The 24,177-nt window shown below is 34.4% G+C and overlaps 1 protein-coding gene across 1 annotated transcript in view; it reads right to left on the bottom strand.

Moving 5' to 3' along the window:
* Nucleotides 1–5,301: 5,301 nt before the first annotated feature.
* The window catches only part of LOC111043315, a 299,604-nt gene continuing 280,728 nt past the window's right edge, over nt 5,302–24,177 (bottom strand). The window contains exons 8-11 of the mRNA XM_039431910.1: nt 19,425–19,630; nt 15,780–15,827; nt 13,525–13,728; nt 5,302–6,392 (exon numbers count right to left, since the gene is read on the bottom strand). Of these exons, the coding sequence (XP_039287844.1) occupies nt 5,302–6,392; nt 13,525–13,728; nt 15,780–15,827; nt 19,425–19,630 (1,549 nt within the window). The remainder of the gene's footprint in view (nt 6,393–13,524; nt 13,729–15,779; nt 15,828–19,424; nt 19,631–24,177) is intronic.

Here is a 24,177-nt window from a genome sequence, read left to right as displayed (position 1 = left end):
TGTCAATAGGAGTAAAATTCTGGATGCGACTATAGGAAAGGATGAGTTAAAAGAAGCGCTCCGCAGATGTAAGGATGGGAAAGCACCGGGCACAGATGGAATACCGAAAGAATTTTTTAAGAAAGCCCCCGATAAATTATTGAATAATGTTCTGTCGCTATTTAATCACATAATTAAGAGCGCAGACATACCTAGTTGTTTTAGTGAATCAGTAATTTTCCCTATATTCAAAAAAGGTGATTTATCGGATGTAGAGAACTATAGAGGGATATCTTTTGGGAACTCTATTGCGAAATTGTTTGCAGGGGTGTTGCTTGGAAGGCTGGAAAGGTGGGTTAACGTGAATAAGGTGTTATGTGAGTACCAGGCGGGCTTTAGGAAAGGGTATTCCACTTCTGACAATATCTTCAACCTAATCAGTATAATTAACTTGAAACTTCAAGGTAGAGGGAAAAATTTATTGTTTTTTCGTCGACTTGAAAGCCGCGTATGATAAAATTGATAGAATAGCACTCATTCAAAAATTATATATGATGGGTTTGTCAGACCAATTTGTTAGGATTATTTCTAGTATGTATGTAGACACAAAAGCTAGTATCTGGTGTGGAAATAAGATGTCCAATTTTTTCGAGACCACATGTGGATTAAAGCAAGGCTGTTTGCTATCCCCGTTGCTCTTCTCCTTGTTTATAAATGATTTGAGTGATAGTTTAAGAGAGGGAATCTGGTTGGATGAATTAAACGTCAAGGTTCTGCTGTATGCGGATGATCTAGTTTTATTGGCCTCAACACCAAAAGCTTTGCAGAAAATGATTGATGATATTCAGTGTTATTGTGAAAAATGGGGGCTGGTGATAAATAGAGAATTAGCAGAGAACATATTAAGAAGTAAGATTTCATGGTACAAAGAATGGAGGAGCTGGGACGAGGAATTCGGGTGCAATTTGATAAAATGTTTATATGAAAAGAGTGATTGGAAGGTGGAGTTGAGCTGCTTGTGCGAAAGAATGAAACAGAAGATGAGAGATGAGTGGATACAAAACGCGAACGAAGCACAGTTTCATGGGTTGTATAGACAGTTAGAGCGGCAAAACGATAACAGATCTTATCTTGAGTGTCTTTCCGATAGGAGGAAGATAAGCTTAATAATTAAAGCAAGGGGATCCCTTTTTTCCGCCTCAATTTTTCTCACGACAGAGACGAAATATAGTGGCGATGCTCACTATGTAACACGGGCGACGTAGAAAATATGTTTCACTTTATGGGTGGGTGTCCGATATTGGGGGGTGCTCGTAAAAAATGGTTAGGGAAATTTAAACTTACCGAACTAGAAGTGATTGAATGGCTGAATGGGAAAGACTGGAGAAAAATGACGGCATTTTTGGAAACAGCTCTAAAACTAAGCAATGATTTAATATATTAAATAAGAATTATAATTTTACTACTACTACTACTACTTTAATTTCACGCTTTTACAAATTTCCCTACACCTTTTGCAACAGCTTTAGTGTTGAGTGTGAAATCTCCATTTTTGCAACAATAGACCAATTGACAAAGGAATTTGGAGGGAATGTTTTAAACAAATTTTTTGACCTTGCAGCTTTGTTGGGACTAGTTAGGAGGAGAACATATCAAAATTCCCCATTCCTAACTCATGTGCTTAGGGGAAGAGGGTGGTTTAAAAGTTGCAATTTTCAGCGTTTTGCTTCCACGCTCATATCTTGAGAACTATGCGTTCAACCGACATAACTATTAATAAATGAAGCTTGATAAATTCTCTACACTTTTTGTTCAGTGGAATTTTGTGATATTCCCAAAATTTCCCGAGATATTCGCTCTTGAAGGTGTATAATTGTTAAAATAACAGGTTTTTATCCAATGTTTTGCTCTTTCAGGGCTTATAACTCTCCAACAATGCATCATAAAAACTTATGCTTATCGTAGGTTTGTAGAGCATTGAATTCTCTTTGAAATCATTTATTAATTCACTATTCCAAGTTTTCTTTTCATGTTATAGCAGCTTCAATGTAGAGGTAAAATTTTCATTGCTGTAAAAATTGATCGTTTGACAATGACATTTGAAGAGGGTGTCTGTGACACCATTTTTGACTTTGCAGCTTCATTTGGACTAGTTAGTAGGTGAACATAGCAAAAGTGCGCATCTTTATCTCCTCTGTTGAAGGTGTGGAACCGCAGAATTGACACTTGTTGCAGTAATGAAAATTTCTCCCCCTACATCGATATTTCTTGAGTAGGAGTGGTGACTTTTGATATGTTTACCTCCATACTACCCTTAACAGAACTGTGGGGTCGAAAATTGTCTTCTAAACATTTCCCACTTTACCCTTTTTTGAGCATTCATTGCCTGGACTATGTTCACTCATCTTTAGTATTTTCTCAACGAACATAAATTTATAATTATGTATACATTTACTTTGATCTAGAAATATGAATTATCTTTAGAGTTATGCATTTTTTTTCTTTACATGGAAAGCTTATGCATGGAAAGAAGCCACAATATTCTAGTTTGTTTAGTACGGTAGTACTTGATATTCAAGATCAGTCATCAGAAAAAGATTTCATCGAATAAAGAATAGGGAATGAGAGCAATTTATTATATAATTCGAAATAGACTAAGAATTTTCTTTGTTTAAGTGGTAAGGCCAATGACGGCTTAAATCAGGCGAAGTGGCACCTCCCCGCAAGGGACTCCCCACCAAGAAGAGCCATACGAATTTACTTTTTATTTCTTTATAATTTCTGAATACTAAAACCAAGAGATCCCACATGAATCAAGCAGCAGTTTGGTATGGTGGGTGTATCATAAGAATACATGACTTACTCAGCAAATATTGTTGATTTTCTTAGCAAATTATTTCAATCTTATTGAACTTCACTTCACTTTTTAATATGATAGTACTCAATTGTGGCCTGTTTGAAATGAAAAGTTATGAAAAATAAAAGAAACTTGATAAATGCAAATGTAAAAGAGTGAGGTTAGTTGGAAAAGGTGAGTAAGAAAGAGAGAAAGAAGAAAAGGAAGAAGAAGAAGAAGAAGAGGAGGAGGAGGAGGAGGAGGAGGAGGAGGAGGAGGAGGAAGAAGAAGACAGAGCAACACTTAATTAACACTTTCATCAGTTGCTGTTATTCTTTCCTTATTGATAGATAATTAGTCCTGAATATATCAAAGAAAAAAAACTGTTGGAAGAATGAACTGTTCAGCTTAAAGTTACTTGAACATTGGTGACATAGTAAAATCATTATTATAAACTCTCATCTGAAACTTCATAAAAATAAGATATTGAAAATATTTATGAATTTATTATGATTAAAAATAAAATATTTTGGTAAATCATGATTTTTGGAGTGAGTTTGGTTCTGTTTTTTGGTTTCTAAATTTCTGAATAATTCAATGTTTCCAAGTTTTGAAAACTTTACAGTTTACAGTTTGGTGCAATATTTTTATTCTTTTCTGGTTTCAATCTAATTTAATTCTAAATTTTGTTTTGTATATTTCTGGACTCGGAATTTGATTCAAAGTGAAGCAACATAACCTACCTTTACACATTGGCTTACTACTATCAAAATTCGGAAAGGGAACAGTTTTGGGCTAGGCCTGTCGGTCCTTTCCTAATTATGTATTTGATTTGTGCATTGGTTAATGTAAATGAATAAATAAATGATTGAGAATCCAAAAACCAGTAGAATCAGCAGAATCCTGAAAGTTCTTAGCATGTTAAGTATTTGGTGTCACTCGATTAATTGTTAATTTTCCATTACAATAACTAGATTAATCTATACATGGGAGTATTATTCTTAGATTAATATTTTTCAAATTCGAAGCTGATTATTACTCGTTGCCACCAAATTCAATCTTACTAATGGTTAAGGGGTTGACTCACATTAGTATAATTATGCATCCATTTCATGACAGTGACCAGTTCATAAAATTATTAGCCACAAAAAATTCACAACAAAATCCACTTATGCGAGGGAAGTTAAATTTTTGCTGGATTTGTATTGAAATACCAATATGATTTATTGAAGAGTGCGAGGTCAACTTGAAACGCATTAAATGTTGAGTTCTGTTAAAGGTAAATTCAAGTCGGTATTTGCCAGTGGTTCAAGAACCAAGTTCATAGTTTCCTAATTACAAAATAGCACCTTCAAGTTCAAAAATATCTATCGATTGTCTCTATTCAGAGAAAGTGAAAGAAAGATGAACTTGCATCCAAATACTAGCACTGGAATTGGACATTTTTTCATTATCACTGGCTTCCAATAAATGTATTATGTCCATCAACCAATAGTTTTATTTCAAAGTCCCTTCTACTATTAATATGTATCAATTTATATTACATGATTTGTTTATTAGAAATAGAGTTATAATTTCATTATCGATCATCAAGTTGTAAGCTTTTTAAAATGTATCAATCTTAAGGTGAAACATATAAGCGATTAAAGTGATTAGGCTTACAGAATACAAGTTAACAGCTATGCTCTTTACAAGTTAGAATAAAAGGAGGTCAAATGTATTCACAATATCCAAAAAACAACAAAAATATTAAATTATCAAGATCAATAATTTATGTTGGTTTATTCACATTTTGTCATAAATAAATTTGAAATGTAAGGCAACTCATGGATTTGATTGGAAAGAAATTTTGGAAATTTACTAACTTTGATGTCTTCTGTCATCCCATATCAATCAAATTTTTCTGTTACTCAATTCTGCTGTAAATTGATTAGACTACCGTGTCGTAATACTCGAACTACAACTCAAATATTGCGATTGAAATGTATCATCAACATTGCAATTCAACACACACTGAATTTCTCAATGTGTGTTCAATTCACACGTCTAAAAAATGAAAAAAAATAAATATGATGTTAACCAAATCTATGTTAGACAAGCCGCTAGTTACAAATAATTTAGCATGACGTTATGTGACTGTATTTCTTATTTTAAAACAATTCATTGACTCAATAAAAATAATCAAAAATTGTACAAATTCTTGTTTGAAATAACAATTATTATTCATAGTTGAGAATGATATTGTATGTATCAATGTATAGATAAATAAATAGATTTGAATTGGAGTTTTAAATTGATTCTTAATAACGAATTCCACGTTTCTTCGTTTCAGGATAATAATTACAAGTACGACCAGTATTATAAAATATTTTTAGAAAACTTCTATTGGCACAGAGGAGTAACTTTTCGTGTAAGTTTCCTATTGGGTAGAAGGATGCAAGCTCATATTAGAGAGGATTAGTTCTAGGAATTTCGTCAAATGAAGATCAATTAGCCTGAGGTTGTGGCTCGAGACTAATATCGATAGTTTGAACACGAGTGCTATCGGTTGGTAGCAGTTGTAGTTTTTCGGGTTCGGCGTCAGGCATGATGATGCACATGAAGCTTTTGCCGGTGGCTGAGTCACGTGGGTAGATGGTGACGGGGGTGAAACGTTCGGAAGAGCCCTCCACGTAGGCACACAGTCGCTGGTAGACCTCGGGGAAGTGACGGCGCAGGCTGACGCCTCGCTGTCGCAAGTGACGCTGAATGTTAGTGAAGCTCACTTGCCTCGCTCGTTGGATGGCTTGCTCCTGGCATCCGGGCAACGAAGTCAGGATCAACGTCTCAGGGTCGTCACTGTCCCTGCTGATATTCTGTGCCGATTGTTGTTTAGCTGGTGCCAACAATGGCCGACTGAGTTTGAATTTGGTGCAGCGCGACACCAGTTGTCGTTCCCACTTGACTGCACCCGTGGTGGGCACCTCGCTGATGACACACACCGCCACATAGATCACGAACCGCGTGTCGGGGTTGTAGGCCTTGCACAGCTTCAACAATTCCGAGTACAGTTCTGGTCCCATCTCGCCTGGCAGTAGGTCAGCCCATCGCACAAACGTTGGCTCCCCCAAATCTGTTAAGCCGTGCGTTACAAATTTCTCCGCTTGTTCGGGGCTTGAGAAGAAGCATTTGACTGCACCACGTCCGCGAGCCAGAAAGCCTCTTCTAGCCAGAACTGAGACATGGTGGAGAGTTTCCGAGTCGTCCTTAATGCTAGACAGCACCCGGCGACAGAGGGCGCCGACCCGTGAATGCAGACACGTCTTGCGGTGCTTCTCCCAGTGAGCGCGGCGACACTCCCTTGAACAGTAGACGTGTGCGCAGTTGTGACACGTCTTGAACGTGTTCTTGGCGTCGGCGACTGACGCCGTCTTGCCGCACTTGGCGAAGCGACACTTCACCTGCCCCTCCTCGCCCCCCTCCACGTCGAACGACACCCGTCGCCCTCCGCGGATCACGTGCAGTCGTGACTCACTGCCACCCTCACTGCCACGTCGTGTTGTCTTCTCGCAGGGGTTTGGCCCATGGCTAGCTGACTCTGAAACACACACATCATCTACAATTAATGATTATCAACTTACCGGTAGCCTACAAAGTCATTAACTCAATTATAACCAATATTTAGAGTTGTATCTATTTTTTCTCACTGTGTTATAGTAAAAGTAGTAGTGCTGTTAATCGTATTTAAATTAAAAAGTTAAGAAAAATGAAAATTTCAAAATACAAAATTTGCTTAAACACAGTATTAAAGAAACAACCAAGAAAACAACACAGTATAATGAAGATTATAAATAAACTTAGCTTAATAACTTAAACGAAAATGGTCTGCATGGGCAAATGCCTGTGCGCAAACCATACAGTGCGCTCTTCAGTGAGCGTTAATAGTTAGGACAACATTTTTCCTCTGAGGAACATGCGTAGATGAGCACACGGCTTTGCATGGGAATGGATGGGACTATGAGGAGAGATGATAGGATAGGCAATAATAACAGTACAACCATCATAATTCATAGTCCGGGCGCAAATGTCATTCCGTGGTCATTTTTGAGTAACAGACGTGGAAGATGTCTCAATCTCTTCGTTAGGTCTAGCATAATAAGAATCGTGATGATGATAAGTCGAAATCACAGACAAACACCTCAAAAACAAGATGACCGCCAAAAGTTTTAGGATTTTGCTATATCGCTTGTACTTCAATAACCGTTCAATATATTCAATCTTTTTTTGAACGAAAATATTTCAATGATCTTCATCTACAAATTCTGTTCTATAAAATTTCCCTTTAAATGTTCCTATATTTAATTAGTTATAACCTTCAAAGCAAAAAAAAAAACTTTTTTTTCAAATTTCTTCTCATTATACATTTTTTGTACAAGAAATACAGAGAAATTTTAAATCTATAATATTTAGATCGTTTCTTCAGCTTTAAAATAATATATCTTCATGCGCTGTACGTCAACAAATGTGTTCTCCAGCGCCCTCCAAAGAAAACCCTGCCTGATTTCTGGTGAGTTTTTCCATAAGCATGAGGTAATGACAAGGTAGAACTATAAAATCGATTTTTCATGACTAGGTACTTCAAGGAAGAGACTTGCAAATGGCCTCAATCTCTTCGTTACAATAAGCCGAATAAGAATATTGATGATGGAAACAACAAAAATATTCGACATCATTATAGAATTCAAGATGTCGGTCATTACAGACAGAATTTTTCATATCGCTTGCTATTCAGCTACTGTGAGAGATATCGAATTGATTTTAGCAGCAAAGAGTTAAGAATTAACCAATCTATGATATTCGATAGATTCGTCTCATTTCGTGATTAATTCAACTTCAAAAACTTGAAACATGCATTTCTCGGGAACAATATTTCACTTTCCACCTTATATGTATTCGCAGTAGATATACCGTACACTCGTATTATTGACACAGTGTAAGTCCATATTTTACGGCTGGAGCGTCATCGGAAAAAGAGTGAAAAATATTGTTCTAAAACCCTTCTTCTCCTTCTTAATATGCTTTGGAATTTTTCGTTTCTAGAATGGCAATTTTTCCATTGACTTAGCTTTGTGCCAGTCTTTATTCCGTTTTCTATCTGTTGGCCTTCCTTGGCCATATTCTTACTTCTTCTTAGGAGAACCCAAGGTTTTATGAGGACCGTGCTGATGGGTGATACTTTTATATTGTATCTCTAATGGTGCCTGCAGGATACCAGGCGCCCTCCTGTAGTAGGCTATATAGCCTTGCCTTGATATGCAGGGCTCTGTCTGGGTTGACTCCACTTCCCAAGCTGTTCGTGGGAACCACATGAACAAACCAAACCCCAAGGCAACTCCAGAAGTTGCCTTGCCTTCAAACCCACGGGATATGCCCCATCAGGGCAGTTTCGGAGGGGCGAAAAGAAAAACCCAAGAGACCAGAGGTGGGATAAGCTCCAGGCACAAATGTAGGTCAAGAGGCTGAGTCGAGGGTGACCAGGTGCCCCAGTGGCAATTTGGCGACCCCTCCTTCAGCGTAAGGACCTAGAAAAAGGCCAGGAGTGGAACTCACGTAGGTCACAAGTTTGTGGGTGGAGAGGCCAAACTCACCACTGCTCAAAGATGGGCGGCCATTCAGGCAAAACTTCTTGGGAGAGGTGAGGCTTTTGACCCTGCAAAATTTCGGAGGGGCAAAAAGAAAAAACCCAAGAGACCCGAGATGGGTGAAACTCCAGGCACAAATGTGCGTCAAGAGGCTGAATCAAGGGTAGCCAGGCGCTCTAGAGGCAACTTGACGACTCCTTCTCAGCGGAAGGACCTTCAAAGAAGGCCAGGAGTGGAACTCACGTAGGTCACCAGGACCAATCAGTCTGAAGAGACTGCCAAGCATATCACACTGGATTGCGACAAGCAACCAGGTCATGAATGGGATGTTAGTATAGGGAAAAACTCCTGCTTCTTGTAGAGGACATAGGTATTGGTTTGCCCAACTAACATACTACTTGGGAACACAATAAGCTTCGGTTGACGTGTGGGGTTCTTTGAACCTTTGGATCCTTGAATCCGTCCCTTCAAACATAATAATAATAATAATGATAATAATAAGAAGAAGAACCTCTTCGACAACTTACAGGAATCATTAATTGAAGAACTATTTCTACTAAGATGCCCATTAACTACTTCCCATGCAGCTTTATTTTTATTTTTACCCTCTTGAATACATTTACTATTGTAATCGAGTTTAGCTAGCTTCATTTCTGATCTGTATATTGTCTTCTAAGTCTGTTTTACTCTACGAGTAGTTCTGCGAACAGTAGACCTCACTCATGAATACAACTTTCAAACTAATAAGAAGGGCCAGTACAGTAAGTACAGTATATTGTTAATATTTAGCAATGTCATCTATTATTTTCTCCATTGAAAGTGCTAGAGACACTGTTTCCAGAGACACCAGACTTATCAAGGAAGTACCTTTATATCGTCTCCATATTATTACAATATGAACATATATTAAAACTTTTCTAATAATTAATTATAAGAAATCGGTCAACTGACGGAAAAATGGAATATGCAGTTAATTTAGAAGACTTAGAACACATGTTGTAAACGATTTATGGAAAAATATTTTCGTAGAGTGAGATTTGATTGTTGAAAAAAATCCGGAAATTGTGGATATTTTTATCATATTAACGGTTTTGGCAGTACTATGATAGGGAAAAGTGATTCATGATGGATTTTAGACAACTGAGCTCGTAGAGGATGAATTTATCTACAATTTGGAATCAATCGAGAGTTTCTATGATGTATCAGACTCGTTTTAGAAACTCTTGATCAACAGTAAAATCACGAAAAAATGTAAAAACTGAAATCGCCATTTTTGAAATCTTCTGTAACTTACGAATGGTATTGGAATTGAAGGTATTGTTTAATGGAGTGGGTAGAGGGGGACAATTTTCACATTCTCACCAGATTTGGAAATTTCATCAGAAGTATTTCAAAAGACATGCAGTTTTGAATATAGAAATTGGCGATTTTTGGTGTATTGGAATATGGGCTTTTGTACACTTAACAATAAATTTTTCACTTTTCGACTGAATTTGACATATGATGCATGATTTTGGACCGCCTTGACGAGCCGAGAAGAATGAAGTAGAGTACGATGAAATCTGAGCATTGTGTCAGAAGTTATAAGGGTTTGAAATTTTGATCCTTCAGGTGTCCTTAAGCGCGCCTCTCCACTAGGAAATACTGAAATTAAGTGCATCTAACGAGTGATTCTCATAGAACATAGTCTCATGAAATTATGTCATTGTGCGAAATATCAATGTGAGGACAATGTAGTTGGTGATGATGGTTGAAGCTGAAAATTAGGTGTTTTTCACAATACAAGGAGCATTGTTGTCAGGTGTACCTGGAAATCTATATGAGATAGAGCTCGCTACCTGATCTCAGATTGTAGAGCACAAAAATACGCCCGAAGAGATTTTGAAAAATACATCTCAATGGTAACAATCGGAAGATATTGTTGATCAAAAATTAATATTCATGAAAATTGATTTTTTTTTCTTCAAATTTCATTCATTTTTGAAAAATCATAACTCAGTACTCATTGGAGATAGAGAGTTCCGAATGATCTCATTTTATTCAGAATTTCATAATCTAGAAAAAAGGCGAGAGCAAATTTTTCTGTCTTATTACGAGATTTGGCAGGAATAGCTGAAAACTGGAAAATTAGCCAAAATATGAGGTTTTTGGGCCACTCTGTATCTAGCACAAGGAAATTTTGCATGAATAAATTGGTTCTGGACTTCTCTTATGTACCCAAATAATACATTAGAACATTCAGAACTACAATATAAATTGCAAACACATCCCCTTTTTTATGTTTATATTGACTGGACTAGAGGTCTTATCAAAAACTGTTACACATACGTTTCTGCGTCTTGTTTCAAAGAGCTTGCATGCCATATTTCATCCAAATCGGACAATAACTGCGAATGTAACTGCGGTACAAACAAACAAACAGACAAAAGCCGATGGAGTCGAAACTGAGACCTCAGCTTCGCTTCGGTCAATTAACGCAAACAGTACTTTTCACTCTTTTTCCGAAAGATGCACCAGCCGTAAAATATGGACTTACAGCCTTCAATCAGATGTCATTTTGAAGCTTTGGAAATATTCTACAACACTGTGCCAATGATAATAGTGTATGTCTACTGCGAATACATATAGGCTACAGAGTGGAAAGTGAATAAATGTATATTTCAAGTTTTTGAAGTTAAATTAATCGCGAAAAAGTAGTCGAAATGAGACGATTCTATCGAATATCATAGATTGGCTGATTCTTAACACTTTGTTGCTAAAATCAATCCGATATCTCTCACAGTAGCTGAATAGCAAGCGATATGAAAAATTCTATCAGTAATGACGGCCATCATGAATTTTATAATGATGTCGAATATTTTCGTTGTTTCCATCATCAATATTCTTATTCAGCTTATTGAACGAAGAGATTTAGGCCATTTGCAAGTCTCTATCTTGAAGTAGTCATGAAAAATCGATTTTATAATTCTACCTTGTTATCACCTCATGCTTATGGAAAAACTCACCAGAAATCAGGCAGGGTTTTCTTTGGAGGGCACTGGAGAACATTTGTTGACGTATAGTGCATAAAGATATATCATTTCATAGCTGAAGAAACGATCTAAATTTCATAGATTTAAAACTTCTCTGTATTTCTTGTACATAAAAAGTTATAATAAAAATAAATTTGAAAAAACGTTTGGTTTTTTGCTTTGAAGGTTATAACTAATTAAATATGCGTTTTAGAGGGAAATTTTACAGAAAGATCATTGAAATATTTCCGTTGAAAAAACGATTGAATATCTTGAACGGTTATTGAAATACAAGCAATATGAAAAAATCCTATAAAGTTTGGCGGTCATCTTGTTTTTGAGATGTTTGCTTGTGATTTCGACTTATCATCATCACGATCCTTATTATACTAGACCTAACAAAGAAATTGAGACATCTTCCACGTTTGTTACTCAAAAATGACCACGGAGTGCCTTTTTCATGACATTTGCGCCCAGACTATGAAACCATAAATCTAATCTGATATTTTCGATTAAAACTACAGAGTTTAAGTTGCTATATATTTAGTTAGGAATCAATGTGTATAAATAATGATATTAAAATAATGTAAGATATGGTATCTACAAAATCAAATTGATAAATAATTATAATTAATTAGAGAAGACATTCCTTCAAAATCATAAAAAGAGACTGAACTACTCACCACATTACCCAAAGGTGAGATCGTGTGGAGTATAGCTCATTTTTTTCCAAGAAGTAATTCAAATTTCAAGAGTTAGTTTATAATATAATCAAGTCGATTACTCAAGCAATTTAGTGCAACAAAGGAGTGAAGTTGGACAATGTTAATTATATAATAAAAGAGGAAATCTATTCCAAGCTAGTGTACCTACATAAATCTATCTCTGTTTTATCCCGGGGGACATGCAGGTTCTGAGGCAGATAATCTATTACCATTTGAAATATTCCAGTTGACAACAGTTAAAGTGGTTAGGGAGATGAAAGTTCAATACCGTAGCCTACATAATTCAAATTTGGCATGCATTAATGTGAGAATTAATTCACTATGATAATATTATCAGTAAAAAGTTATTCAGAAGAGATGGAGAAAATATAATATTTTATGTAGAAAACATAAGATCTACTTCCTATTACTATTCATATTCTCTATTGTAGTATGTATGTTTTAAATTGTAGTATGATTTTGGAATTGGAATTGCAAGATCAAATGACTCAGGAAGAATAATTAACAACCTGATTCATCAGTTAATACCCATCAATTCCATATTTCCAGCATTGCAATTCAAGAGAGTTGTGTGAATTGGAGAATTGTTAAAGATATTGTAGAAAAAAATGCATTTTGTAGAATAAATCCCCTCCTGATGATTTTGGTGCAAATGGGAGAGCAAGTGAATTGATTAATGGAAATTATGTATGTCTCTAACAAGATATGTGTATGAAGGATCCTTTTTCATATTATCAAGACAATATTGAACAATCTTTCAGGTATCTTTCAAAATTAGGGATATTTTCTAGTTCCACACTGCACAATCAAAAATACTTATGTATTGGAAAATTGACTCATAAACTCTTCATTCATAGTTTTATCTTGACTGCCGGAAAGAAAAAATGTAACTTTTAACTGCATTACCACCTTTTGGGCCTACATCATGGGTGTCTTTCTGTGGGAGCGCTTAATCTTAAAAGGCAAGGTGTATGCCTTCCCCGCGTTCACTTACTGTAACATCTATGAACTGCAAAGGAAAACTGAAAACTAATTAACTGCCATTCGCCAAACTTTTCTACAATGGCATTCCAGAGTTATGCTTTTTCATTAATAAAATGCTACTAGTTTAATGAATCTTTCATATAATTTAATAATAATAATTATCAATTATTTCAAAATTGTCAGTTTTCCTGTGTATCTGTTCATATTTTGAACTGTGATTTATATTGCCTTGTTTATCAAGTATTGTCAATTTTTTGACAATTATCATATAATACAATAATAATTATTATTTGTTTTTGGGTGTGTGTTGGTTGCATGACGGTGCTAGAGACGATTGAAAGGAGGTTCAACTTACAGCGTGCTCCTACCTGGGAGGTCGGAGCGCGTCCTCAGGTCGCCGCAGGAGCGCCGCGTGGTGGGGGCGGGAGAGGGGGAGGGTGAGCGGGAGGTGGAGGGGAGGCCGAGCAGTGAGTCGAGCACGTCATCCATTGTGGTCGAGCTGGGACTCGGCCGAGTGCGGCCGAGTGTCGACGAGTGGTAGTCGAGCAGGCTGTCCTCATCAGCTTGGTCACCTGGGCACAATCACATCATACCTTGATCACGATTTTGACCTTGACCTTGGTCACGCCCAAGGATAGTATACAGAATACAGATATATACTATCCTCGGGTCACGCCGACATCTGTCTGCAGGTTTCATACAAGCAAATACCATATCAAATGGCAATTCATACTGGTAAAGCGGTACCAGACTGAAGTTGCAACTCTACAGACCACTAGGCTACGCCGGCTTGTTTTCCAAACTAAAAGAGAGCCATCATGTATCACATAATAAGACTCAAACGGCTACTCTAAATAATATATAATAAAGAAAGAACTGGCTTATACACGTTCGGGATAGGAAATTCTCGAATGACGCATCATCACGTCTGAACTGCTGGACTGATTAACTGAAAATTTTGCATATGGATTCTCAATTTACCTAGGCCTATTTTAAATTCTTCAATATTTCATCACGTCAAGTTTCAATTGGACTTTACTGTAAACGACATTACTGTAGCCAGTCCCCAGGCAATACAGTACCTTGACGTGCACTTATAACCCTTGACGTGCATTTTCAACCCTTGAAATGCTCTAATGTGAAATTTTGACAAAACTGCCATACGCTTAATAATAAATAAATCAATTAGAACCTTGCGGAGCACGGGTTACCGGTTTCGACTTTGGTATTTTAGACTTTAATACTTGAGGATGTGTGGAATATTGGCAAAAAGTAAAGTAACTTAATACAGTAATATGCATCTTCCATTAATACAATACTGTCAAGAACATATTTTCATAATAGATTGTACAAATGCGGGTTATATAGGCTATATTATTGCCATTAACTATTGATATCATAGTGTTATCACTATTCATATCAATACAGTTATCATCACACTTGGGAAAACAATCTTGTACTTTTGAGATTAACATTTCAAAGGAATGTACGCTTATAATGCATAATACTGAAGATGATATCGTTTAATTTTATTTGAATAACTGGTTAAGCATCAAGCAAGATCCATGTGTAATTTAAGAGTTAACTAGTGCACTTATAACCCTTGACGAGCACTTTCAACCCTTGACGTGCACTTATAAAGTGGAATTTTCTTGTGAAAGTTCCCCCATGATAAACTCCAATGGAGTAATAAATAAGTTATACAACAAGTTCAATCTGGGAATACTGACCTCTAGTTAATGGAGAAGTGACAAAAATGAGGTACTTAGTACTTTCTGGGTTTTGAGTTAGTAGATCAAATTTTACTAGAAAAAAGGATGACATGCACAACGAACCAACAAGCATCAGACAATCACTGAGTTTTGATGCAAATGAAATGAAAATGAGTGCAGAGAATAGTTGGAAATGACTAGGCTAAAACGTAACACTTTCAAACGTTAATACATATAAACGTTAATGAAGTTCGATGATAAATTAGCCTATCCTATTAATAATTAATGTTGATCTATCCTTCTGATTGAGATGGAACTCACTTTTAAATGTAGCATTTAAAAAAAATACTAGGGGAACTTTCATATCCAGGTATTATGAAAAGTATGATAAGAGATGATTCAAACTTTGAAATAAGATGTGGAGTAGAATATAATAACGCTTTCATAACAGTTTGAGAAAAATTTTGTAGTTTTTAATTTGACATTTGAAAGGAACCATTCTATTTCTTACTCGTATAAACTTTAAAATAGGTGGGTATTTGTATTATTTATAAAATAACATCATAGTACCCTTTTTGAAAAGTTTTTAATATAAAATAACAGATTAAAAACACAAATTGAATAATTTATTTTATTTTATATTAAAAACTTTTCAGAAAAAAGAGTACTATGAAGTTATGTTATAAATAAACACTTGAACAAGATTTGTATTATTGTTGATTATAAAAAGTTAAGAATTCAAAACTTCATGAATTTTTTTAATAAGTTGTGTTACCTGGTCCTGAAATGATTCAGGCTACAGATGAAAACGAAGGCCTAAAAATATGATTTTACATCTTTTATCTATGGTTTCAGGGTTAATTCAAGCTCTCAAATCAGTTGGGTTAGTTTTCTCAATGGAATGAACTCACCCATATCTCCAAATATATTGTTTGTGACTTTCTTGAGATGCCAAAGTGCTGGAAATTACATTATTAACGAAATTATACATGAATAGGAATCTCAAAATAATAATATGAACCAAAGGTTCCGGATTAATCAATAAACCCAATAAACAATGAAAATATAATTTTAGACAAAATCATGAAATTATATTCTCATTTTCAGTACCCTATAGCCTACCTTTTTATTACGGTACCCAGGTAATTCTCCACTATTTCTTGAAATTGTTTACAGTATAGTACTAAAATTTTATTTGAAAGGCCTGAAGTATTTTTCCCATGAGTTTCCAGGAGATAAGATTAAAATGATTTTGAATTCATCATGTAGTCAGTCACAATGTATATTGTAGTTAAATCACCTACTAGGTCATGGTTTTAAAGTTACAGAACTTATTCATCTGGAAGACAACCGATTAAAAAAAAAATTACTTTTTGAATTCATGCTCTATAATATTGTATAGAAAGGAATAATTGTAAGGATAGGAAAGGAAATACACGATTGGCGCATTATCACTTATTTGTGTGTATCTGAGCACAACTGTGATAATTTAATGAGCTTCAGAAATTCTCCAGTATCGATGATGATGCAAAATGATTTCAAAATTATGTTCGAACCTCCGAACAATTTTGTTTTGACTATAATGTAAAGATCATTCTTAGTAAGGTGGGCACAATTCTTGAAATATGTCAACTTGTACATGAGGACATTCAATGAAATTTGTGTTTGAACGGAATTGTGCCTATTAGAATAATTCGAAGCACTCTTCTGGAATCTGTTTCACTTTAGTAAATTCAAAATATGCTACCACATGATCTTATGGGGTTTTCCCACCACATATACCTTCTTTCATCTAATCCTACCAAACCTAAATTCTCTTCTCTTTTTCTGATACGTTTTTCTCCCTCTCATGGATTGATGTATTTGCCAATACAAGCATTTCCTAGTAGGCTACATGGCTAATCATAGTTGGTAAACCTTTCAATCTTCCCCTTTTTTCCACCTCAGATCCCTAATTAGTATTTTTATTTCAATTGGTAAGTAACTGATTTTTCGTCATTCAGTACTATCTAATTCATTCAATTGGATGTGGAGTCGATGAATTGCCGTGCTCTTCTGTTTTTCGCAACCACATTATATAAAGACAATAATTACAATGCTATTTATCGAATGAATAGATAATGTTGAAATTATCTGATTTGTAATCATGGAATTTTTGATTATATTTTTTTACATAAATAGATATACTATAGATGTACTGTATCTGAAATACGAGGGACAAAGAAAAGTTGAGCATTTGCCACAAAAAGATGACGTTCAGTATTTTTACATTCAAAGAATACCATACTCATAAGCACACTCAAATAGAGAATTGAAGCAAGCAAACATTGAATATTGAACATCCTTGAAAATGCAAGATACTCGATGAGAATTGAAAATTTATTTCGAGACAAACAGATATTCATGCTACAATAAATACGATATTGAAATCAAGAAAGGTACTAAGCAATATAAATGAATAAGGAAAAGAAAAAATAAATAAAAGATTGAAATCATATCAAATCATTTATTGTCATTAAACTCATTCAAGGTTCAGAATGTATGGGCTATAATGCTTAAAATATAAAATTTACAATAAACAATAAATTTTATTGTACTAATGCTAAGCTCTCAGACTCTTATTCAATACTTCATAGTACCAAACGTTCAACTATCATGATTGACCAGTAATGAATAGTACCCAAGTTCTTCAAGTCAAGGAAATTAAGCTATACAAAGTATTAGAACGGGAAAATGTAGTATTTTCCATGGACCTTGAACAGTGTTGAGACAAATGAACTCAGGAATGACTCAAATTGTCATAAAAGCAACTGATTGATATATTCTGGATGTATGGGATAAAGTATAAAGATAAAATCATACATTAAATTTTCACAAAAACAACTCATACTGAAGACCCTTTCATTCAAGAAAATAATACTTTTAACATAAATTATTATTATGTTCGAAATCTATATTTTCTTTCGATTCTTGGCTACAAATAATACACAGAAAGAAATATAATGAAAACCCATTATAATGAAAATATTAGTCTTCTAAGTCAAATGCGATAAAAAGGAATTATAATCAACTTGTTAAATATGATAATTCGAATGTGAAGCTCCCAATATAAATACTATTACAAGTAGACATTATTTCAACATGTTTTTGGAAGAAAGCGTGTGTAGAGAAAAAAAGGATAGCTGCCGTGTATACGATATACGATAGCTATTCGCTTTATTCAGATTGAATAAAGTGAAAGGATGAGTTTAGTTATAAATGAGAAATCAAGGTGAGCTGAGAAAACGCGAAAATATAATTAATCACAGTCTAAGAGAAGGCAATCTACTTTTGGCACCAACGTGTTACGACGTATCGTATGAATTATACATTGTAACAGCCAATGCTATAGTTTCGCAAAAACTATCACATTCTGGATGAATGATTGTTTTCTAAGATTACAAAATAAAAAAATAAATGATAAAAAATTTAGGTAATCTGTCAAAGGATCGGAGAAGTTGGCAATTAAATTGAAATTGTTCTGTTAGGTAGTTTCTTTTCAATAGTAAAGGACAAGTAAAAAGAAGCGTCAGTAAAAAATTTTGGAAAATAAATCGGAAATAGAAAACTAAATAAGGTTTGTTCATTTGGACAAATTATGATACATGATTCAATCAAATTAAATATAATCGAATTATTATTTTTATAAATTCTGAAAGTAAGAACAGAAAACACTTCTACAGGAACACCTCTTTTATCGCACAACAATCTTGAGTGAGCAACTCTAGAGGAATATAAATATATCTTTATAATCAATATAAGATCTTATTCTCTGTAAAAATAAATTTTGATGAATAATTCATCCATATAAATGAACGGAAAAATGAAAACATATTTAGCCACCATTGTGAAAACAGGATTTGTCATAGCTCCAACGTCTACAAATAATACAGAACAACATACTTTCTACAACATAACTCACTTTTCAAAATATACAACAAAATCAAAATCGTACATTGGAAATCATACATCCACTCGCACAATAAAAAGCTTTGAATATCTACAAAATAAAACATATAAAAATAAATTCAAGCTCCAAGCAATCAAATTATACTGACAACAATAACAACAGTGATTTACGGAACATAATAAATAACTTCAACACGCATTTCATTTCTCGAGTCTTGTAGAAATTTGTATTTTTAATCATACAAACATAAATTAATATTCTCTTGATTACATAAATTAGATGAAAAGTAAAAATGATTCTCATCAAAATAAAATTTAGCAATTTAATCTACTTTGCAAAAGAATCTAAAGATGCAGAAAGCACCTTAAGTCATCCCGTTATAGTAATTAAAATAATTACACTTTCAATTAGTTCATCTTTAATAAGTAAAACAATAGATACTTCTTGTCCATCCATGATCAACTAAAATCTATTTTATGAGAAATTTATTTAAAATAAATAAGTTCTTTTTGGTGGGATCAAAGAGAATCGTTTGAAATAATAATAATAATAATAACTGCAATATTGAAGAATGCTATTGGGAATTGGGATGATGGCTGCGCGACTCAAGAGAGTAACAGCTCACCATTGAGATGTGGTCGCTGCAGCTGGGAATTGGTGCTTAGATCTAGGTAGAGGTCGTGGCCCTTGTTGGTGCAGTTGGAGGCAGTCGGCGGCCCAAGCGGGGTCTCTGGCACTTCGAGGGGGCGGCTGCCCACAAACGAGCTCTCCAGCCAGCATAGACGTCCTGTGCTGCCACGTGGCGAAGCCGACCTGCCAAACACACCATTCATTATTCTACTAACAAATTCTGGCAAATTCCGACAAAGTTCACGATTAACACAAAATCCAAAACTAAGGGAAATTCCGACAAGGTTTACAATGAAAAGAATATTACAAAATTAGGGAGATTTTCCCTGAAAATGATAGAAGAGGAAAAGGATAGCACTATCTGCTTTGTCGAAAATAATATTAGTAGATCAGGAAAATTTTGACTATAATAAATTAGGTCCACTTAAAGCTGGGTTTTCCTTTGTGCGTAAATGCCGTTGTCGACCACGACAGGGCGAGGATCTCCAATTAGGGAGATTTCAATTTGTCCAAATAACCTACTATATTATATGTTGAATTGTGCCTTAATAAGGGAGGCTGAGTTTATACTTTTAAATGGCATGTTAATACTATTGAAAATGTTTTGATTCATGAATAATAAACACAAATAATGAAAAGTTATTTGATCAGCTGTTTTAGCACACTTGAAATTTGGACAATACGAATGTCAACAATGCTTGCCGTCGTCGACTGCGGAAATTTACGCATAAACGAAAATGCACCTTTACCTGAATAAGGACCCTGATTCGAATGCATGGGCTATAAAGAAAGAGGAGTGGTTTTATTTTTCCTTTATTGTACACCTATAGTGAAGTCCACGTTACAATGGCAGTGAAGAAAGATGAGGAGACAACGTTGCTGATTCTCCACCTTGCCACTGCCTCCTATATATGATGGCTGATACCGGTATATCTAGAGTAATAGAACGGTCTGGCAACGTTGCGGTTTTGAAAAAGGATAGCACTATCTGCTTTGTCGAATGATAGACAATGATAGCAACACCAGTGTTAATCAAATACTGTCATAATAACGTGGACCTCACTATAGATAGACGATGAAAATAAAATAAAAATACTCCTCTTTGTTTATAGACTATGCATTCAAATCGGATCCTTATCATTCAGGTAACTCACCAAAACAATCCATCCTATCCTATCCTATTATATTAAGCGAGCAATTTCTGTATATATTTTTATATTTATTTGGTTATTTTTATATCTGGCTATTTATCTCCAAAGGATCTCGAAAACGACTCTAATGATTTTCACGAAATTTGGAACATAGTAAGTTTATGATATAAAAATTCGATTGCACTAGATCTCATCCCTGGGAAAACTCGCTGAAGGACATTAAAAGGATAATAATTATTCTATCTTGGAAAAACATATGATAATTTCGTCGTTTGTCGATAGCAGAAGATGCGAGTGCCTGTGTGGAAGAGAGAGAGAGAGAGAGAATATTTTCAGCTGTTAAACTATTTGCAATTAATCAGTTTATTTCAAGAGAAAAATTATCTAGAAATGTTAATCGACTTGATCAAAATAATCTGATTTGTTGACATGATAATGGTATATAATCTAAACTCAAATAGTGAGTAGGTTTTTGATTTTGTATTCAAATTTTTTAAATAAGTGCAATATTTCTAAAGTTTTTAATTTATTGTGATACATTCTGTAATTTATTTAGAGTATAAAATCAACCTTCAAAATTCAAAATTTTAAATCATCATTCTTGGACCGAAAATCAAGTGACAAAGCAGTGTGTGATCATAACCTTATCTTTTGGACAACATTAACATTTATCAAAATTTTTGGAGAGAAATAGTACAGGCTCAGCCTAGTTTTTCCTCCAATGTCATAATTGTATTATTATTATTATAGTATTTTATACAATAAATGAATAAATAAAAAAATAATAATAATAATAAACTAGAGTAGCCTATATCATAATTTTCAAAATTAATCATTATTTTACAGTTTTAAGTGATAAGTGAGTGTTATTTTGTTATTAAATAATTGGTTTGTAAACAATCTAAATTATAACTTTTCTGTTTTCAAATGTTTGGACTGAAAATTGGACCTGAATTCAAGTTTATGAAACATAACCTACTTTTTGAAATATTTATAGTGTATAGATCAAAATTCGGGGAAGAAAGAGTTTTGGGCTGTGCCTGTTAGTCCTTCCCCAATCATTTTGAAGAATTGTGTTCTGTTTATCAATAAATAAATAACGAACGAAGCTCGATGCCCCGATATTTAATATTACAAAGCAAAATTAGGATCAGCTGTTACAGTGGAGCATTGTGAAAATGGCCACCGGATGTAGGCCTACGGATGTTTGTCCGGTGAGCGAGATTCACTTCAAACTGTCAGCATTAGTTATATGGGATAACATCACTGCTTCCCATTCAGTCAGTGCTCACAGATCGCTGTTGTGATGTAGCTATAAAATGCTGCTTCATGTAGCCTATTCATGTAACAAGTGAACATACAACAGGGTAGTAAATTCCAATCTGTAATCACTGATAAATGATTATTATAAACAGTAAGCATTGCTCTTATACATCGATGGACCTGAACATTTTAAACATATAGTTATTACCACGGTATATGGAGGATTTTCATCTAAATACCGTGGTTATTACAGGAGACCTAAATGTGGATATCTTAAAAGAAAATGCAAGAGCTGGTATTGAATTGTAAAATCTACTAAGATCATTTGATATCTACTGTATTCATAAATGTCCTACCAGATTCAATTCTTGTCTTGACATTGTAGCATCAAATATTTCAACCGACAGTTTGGAGCTAGAGTTTCTAGAACAGGACATGATGTCTGATCATGCAGGTATTTGGCCTACTTTCTATTTGGATCCTGCATCAGAGGTTGAAAATGATGATGCATGTAGTAAAACATACATTAAGAAGCGTTTTATTACGCAAGATAATTTAAACTATTTCAGACAGTCATTGACTACCGCAGACTGGTCTGATATTTATACCAAAGATGTAAATAGTATTGTTAGGAACTTCTTGTATATTTTTACAAAGTATTTCAATGTGAGCTGTCCATACATAAATGCTAGAAATAGAAATGGTAAGAAAAAAGCATCTGTGATAAACTGGTTTACTCCTGAACTTGATAATATGCGTAAACTACTTCTTGTGATATATAACAAATGGAAGAGCTCTAATAACCTTGAGTATAAAATTATGTTCAAGAATTTAAAGATAAGATACCAGCAAGAGATCTCTAGGACAAAACTTGTAGCTAATGGTAAATTTATAGCTGAGGCTAAAAATCAATGCAAGGCAGCCTGGCAAATTGTCAAGAATGAAGGTAATCTGGTGAATTCAACAAATAATTTTTTCGTTAATGTGTCATGTGCTACTGGTAATGTTTAAACAAATAGTAATAGTACAAATGATGTAGACTTCTCTGATCTTTTAAATAGTAATCTGAATAGCCAAAATTTCAATTTTAAGAAGGTTGATGAAACAATCATTAGTCTTATTATAAATAGAATGAGTCACTCAAAATCTGAGGATGTTTATTGTATATCAAATTATTTGTTGAAAAATGTAGTTGATGTTTTTATATCTGAACTGACTTATATTGTGAATTATATACTGAGTGAAGGAGTTTTTCCTGATTTTTTAAAAGTTACCAAAGTTACACCTGTTTATAAGAAGGGGGATCATAATGAACCCCAGAACTATAGACCAATTGCAATTGTGCAATTGTACCTATACTAAGTGAAGTCATTGAGACATGTACTGTAATTCAACTTAATGAATATTTTGTCACAACCAGCTGTTCTATCCTTCTCAGTATGGCTTTAGACCGAATCATAGTACTATTGATGCAATTGGAAAACTTGTTGAATATGTTTTGAATGGTTTTGAACTCAAACAACCAGTTGGATCTTCACTATTGGACTTAAGCAAGGCATTGGACTGTGTCTCTCACTCTATACTCTGCAAAAAACTTGAAAAGTATGGTATTATAGATAAGGAGCTCATGCTGATCAAGAGTTATTTGAAAAATAGAAAACAAATGGTTAGCTTGAATAGCACAAACTCAAATTTCCTTGATGTAACTGTGGGGGTTCCTCAAGGATCAGTCCTTGGCCCTTTTCTGTTTCTAGTCTTTGTAAATGATTTTATTAAAAATGTTTCTGTCTTTTCAATATTATATGCAGATGATACCACTCTGGTACATAAGGACGTTGATATAAAAACTGTTCAGGATATGCTTGGAAGGGCTATGGATGAGTCTAAGGTATGGTTCAATGCCAACTTACTTAAGGTGAATGAGAGCAAAACAGAGCAAATTATAAATTCCATCAACAATGTAAGTACTGGTAATCTGAATCTGAATGATGATGTTTTCAAGCCTGTAAAGTTACTAGGAATGTACTTAGATAGTAAACTCAGCTGGGAGTATCACCTAGTGAATTTATGTAGAAAGCTTTCTAGAGTAACATTTCTCTTACAAAGACTGAAATATTGTGTAAACCTTGATGTAATTAAAATGATATACTGTGGTCTCTTCCATTTACACTTGATTTATGGAGTGAAACGGTGGGGCAACTCATCTTCTTCAAAAAAAAATATTATAATATGGCAAAAGAAAGCACTTAGAGTTATATTTAGTATAAAATACAATGAATCTTGTAGAGGAATTTGAGTTGAACACAAAATTATGAC

Source organism: Nilaparvata lugens, chromosome 7 (assembly GCF_014356525.2).
Source record: "Nilaparvata lugens isolate BPH chromosome 7, ASM1435652v1, whole genome shotgun sequence".
NCBI classification, from domain to species: Eukaryota; Metazoa; Arthropoda; class Insecta; order Hemiptera; family Delphacidae; genus Nilaparvata; species Nilaparvata lugens.
Note: the sequence above shows the minus strand (reverse complement) of the source record. Positions and strands in the feature narration are given on the sequence as shown.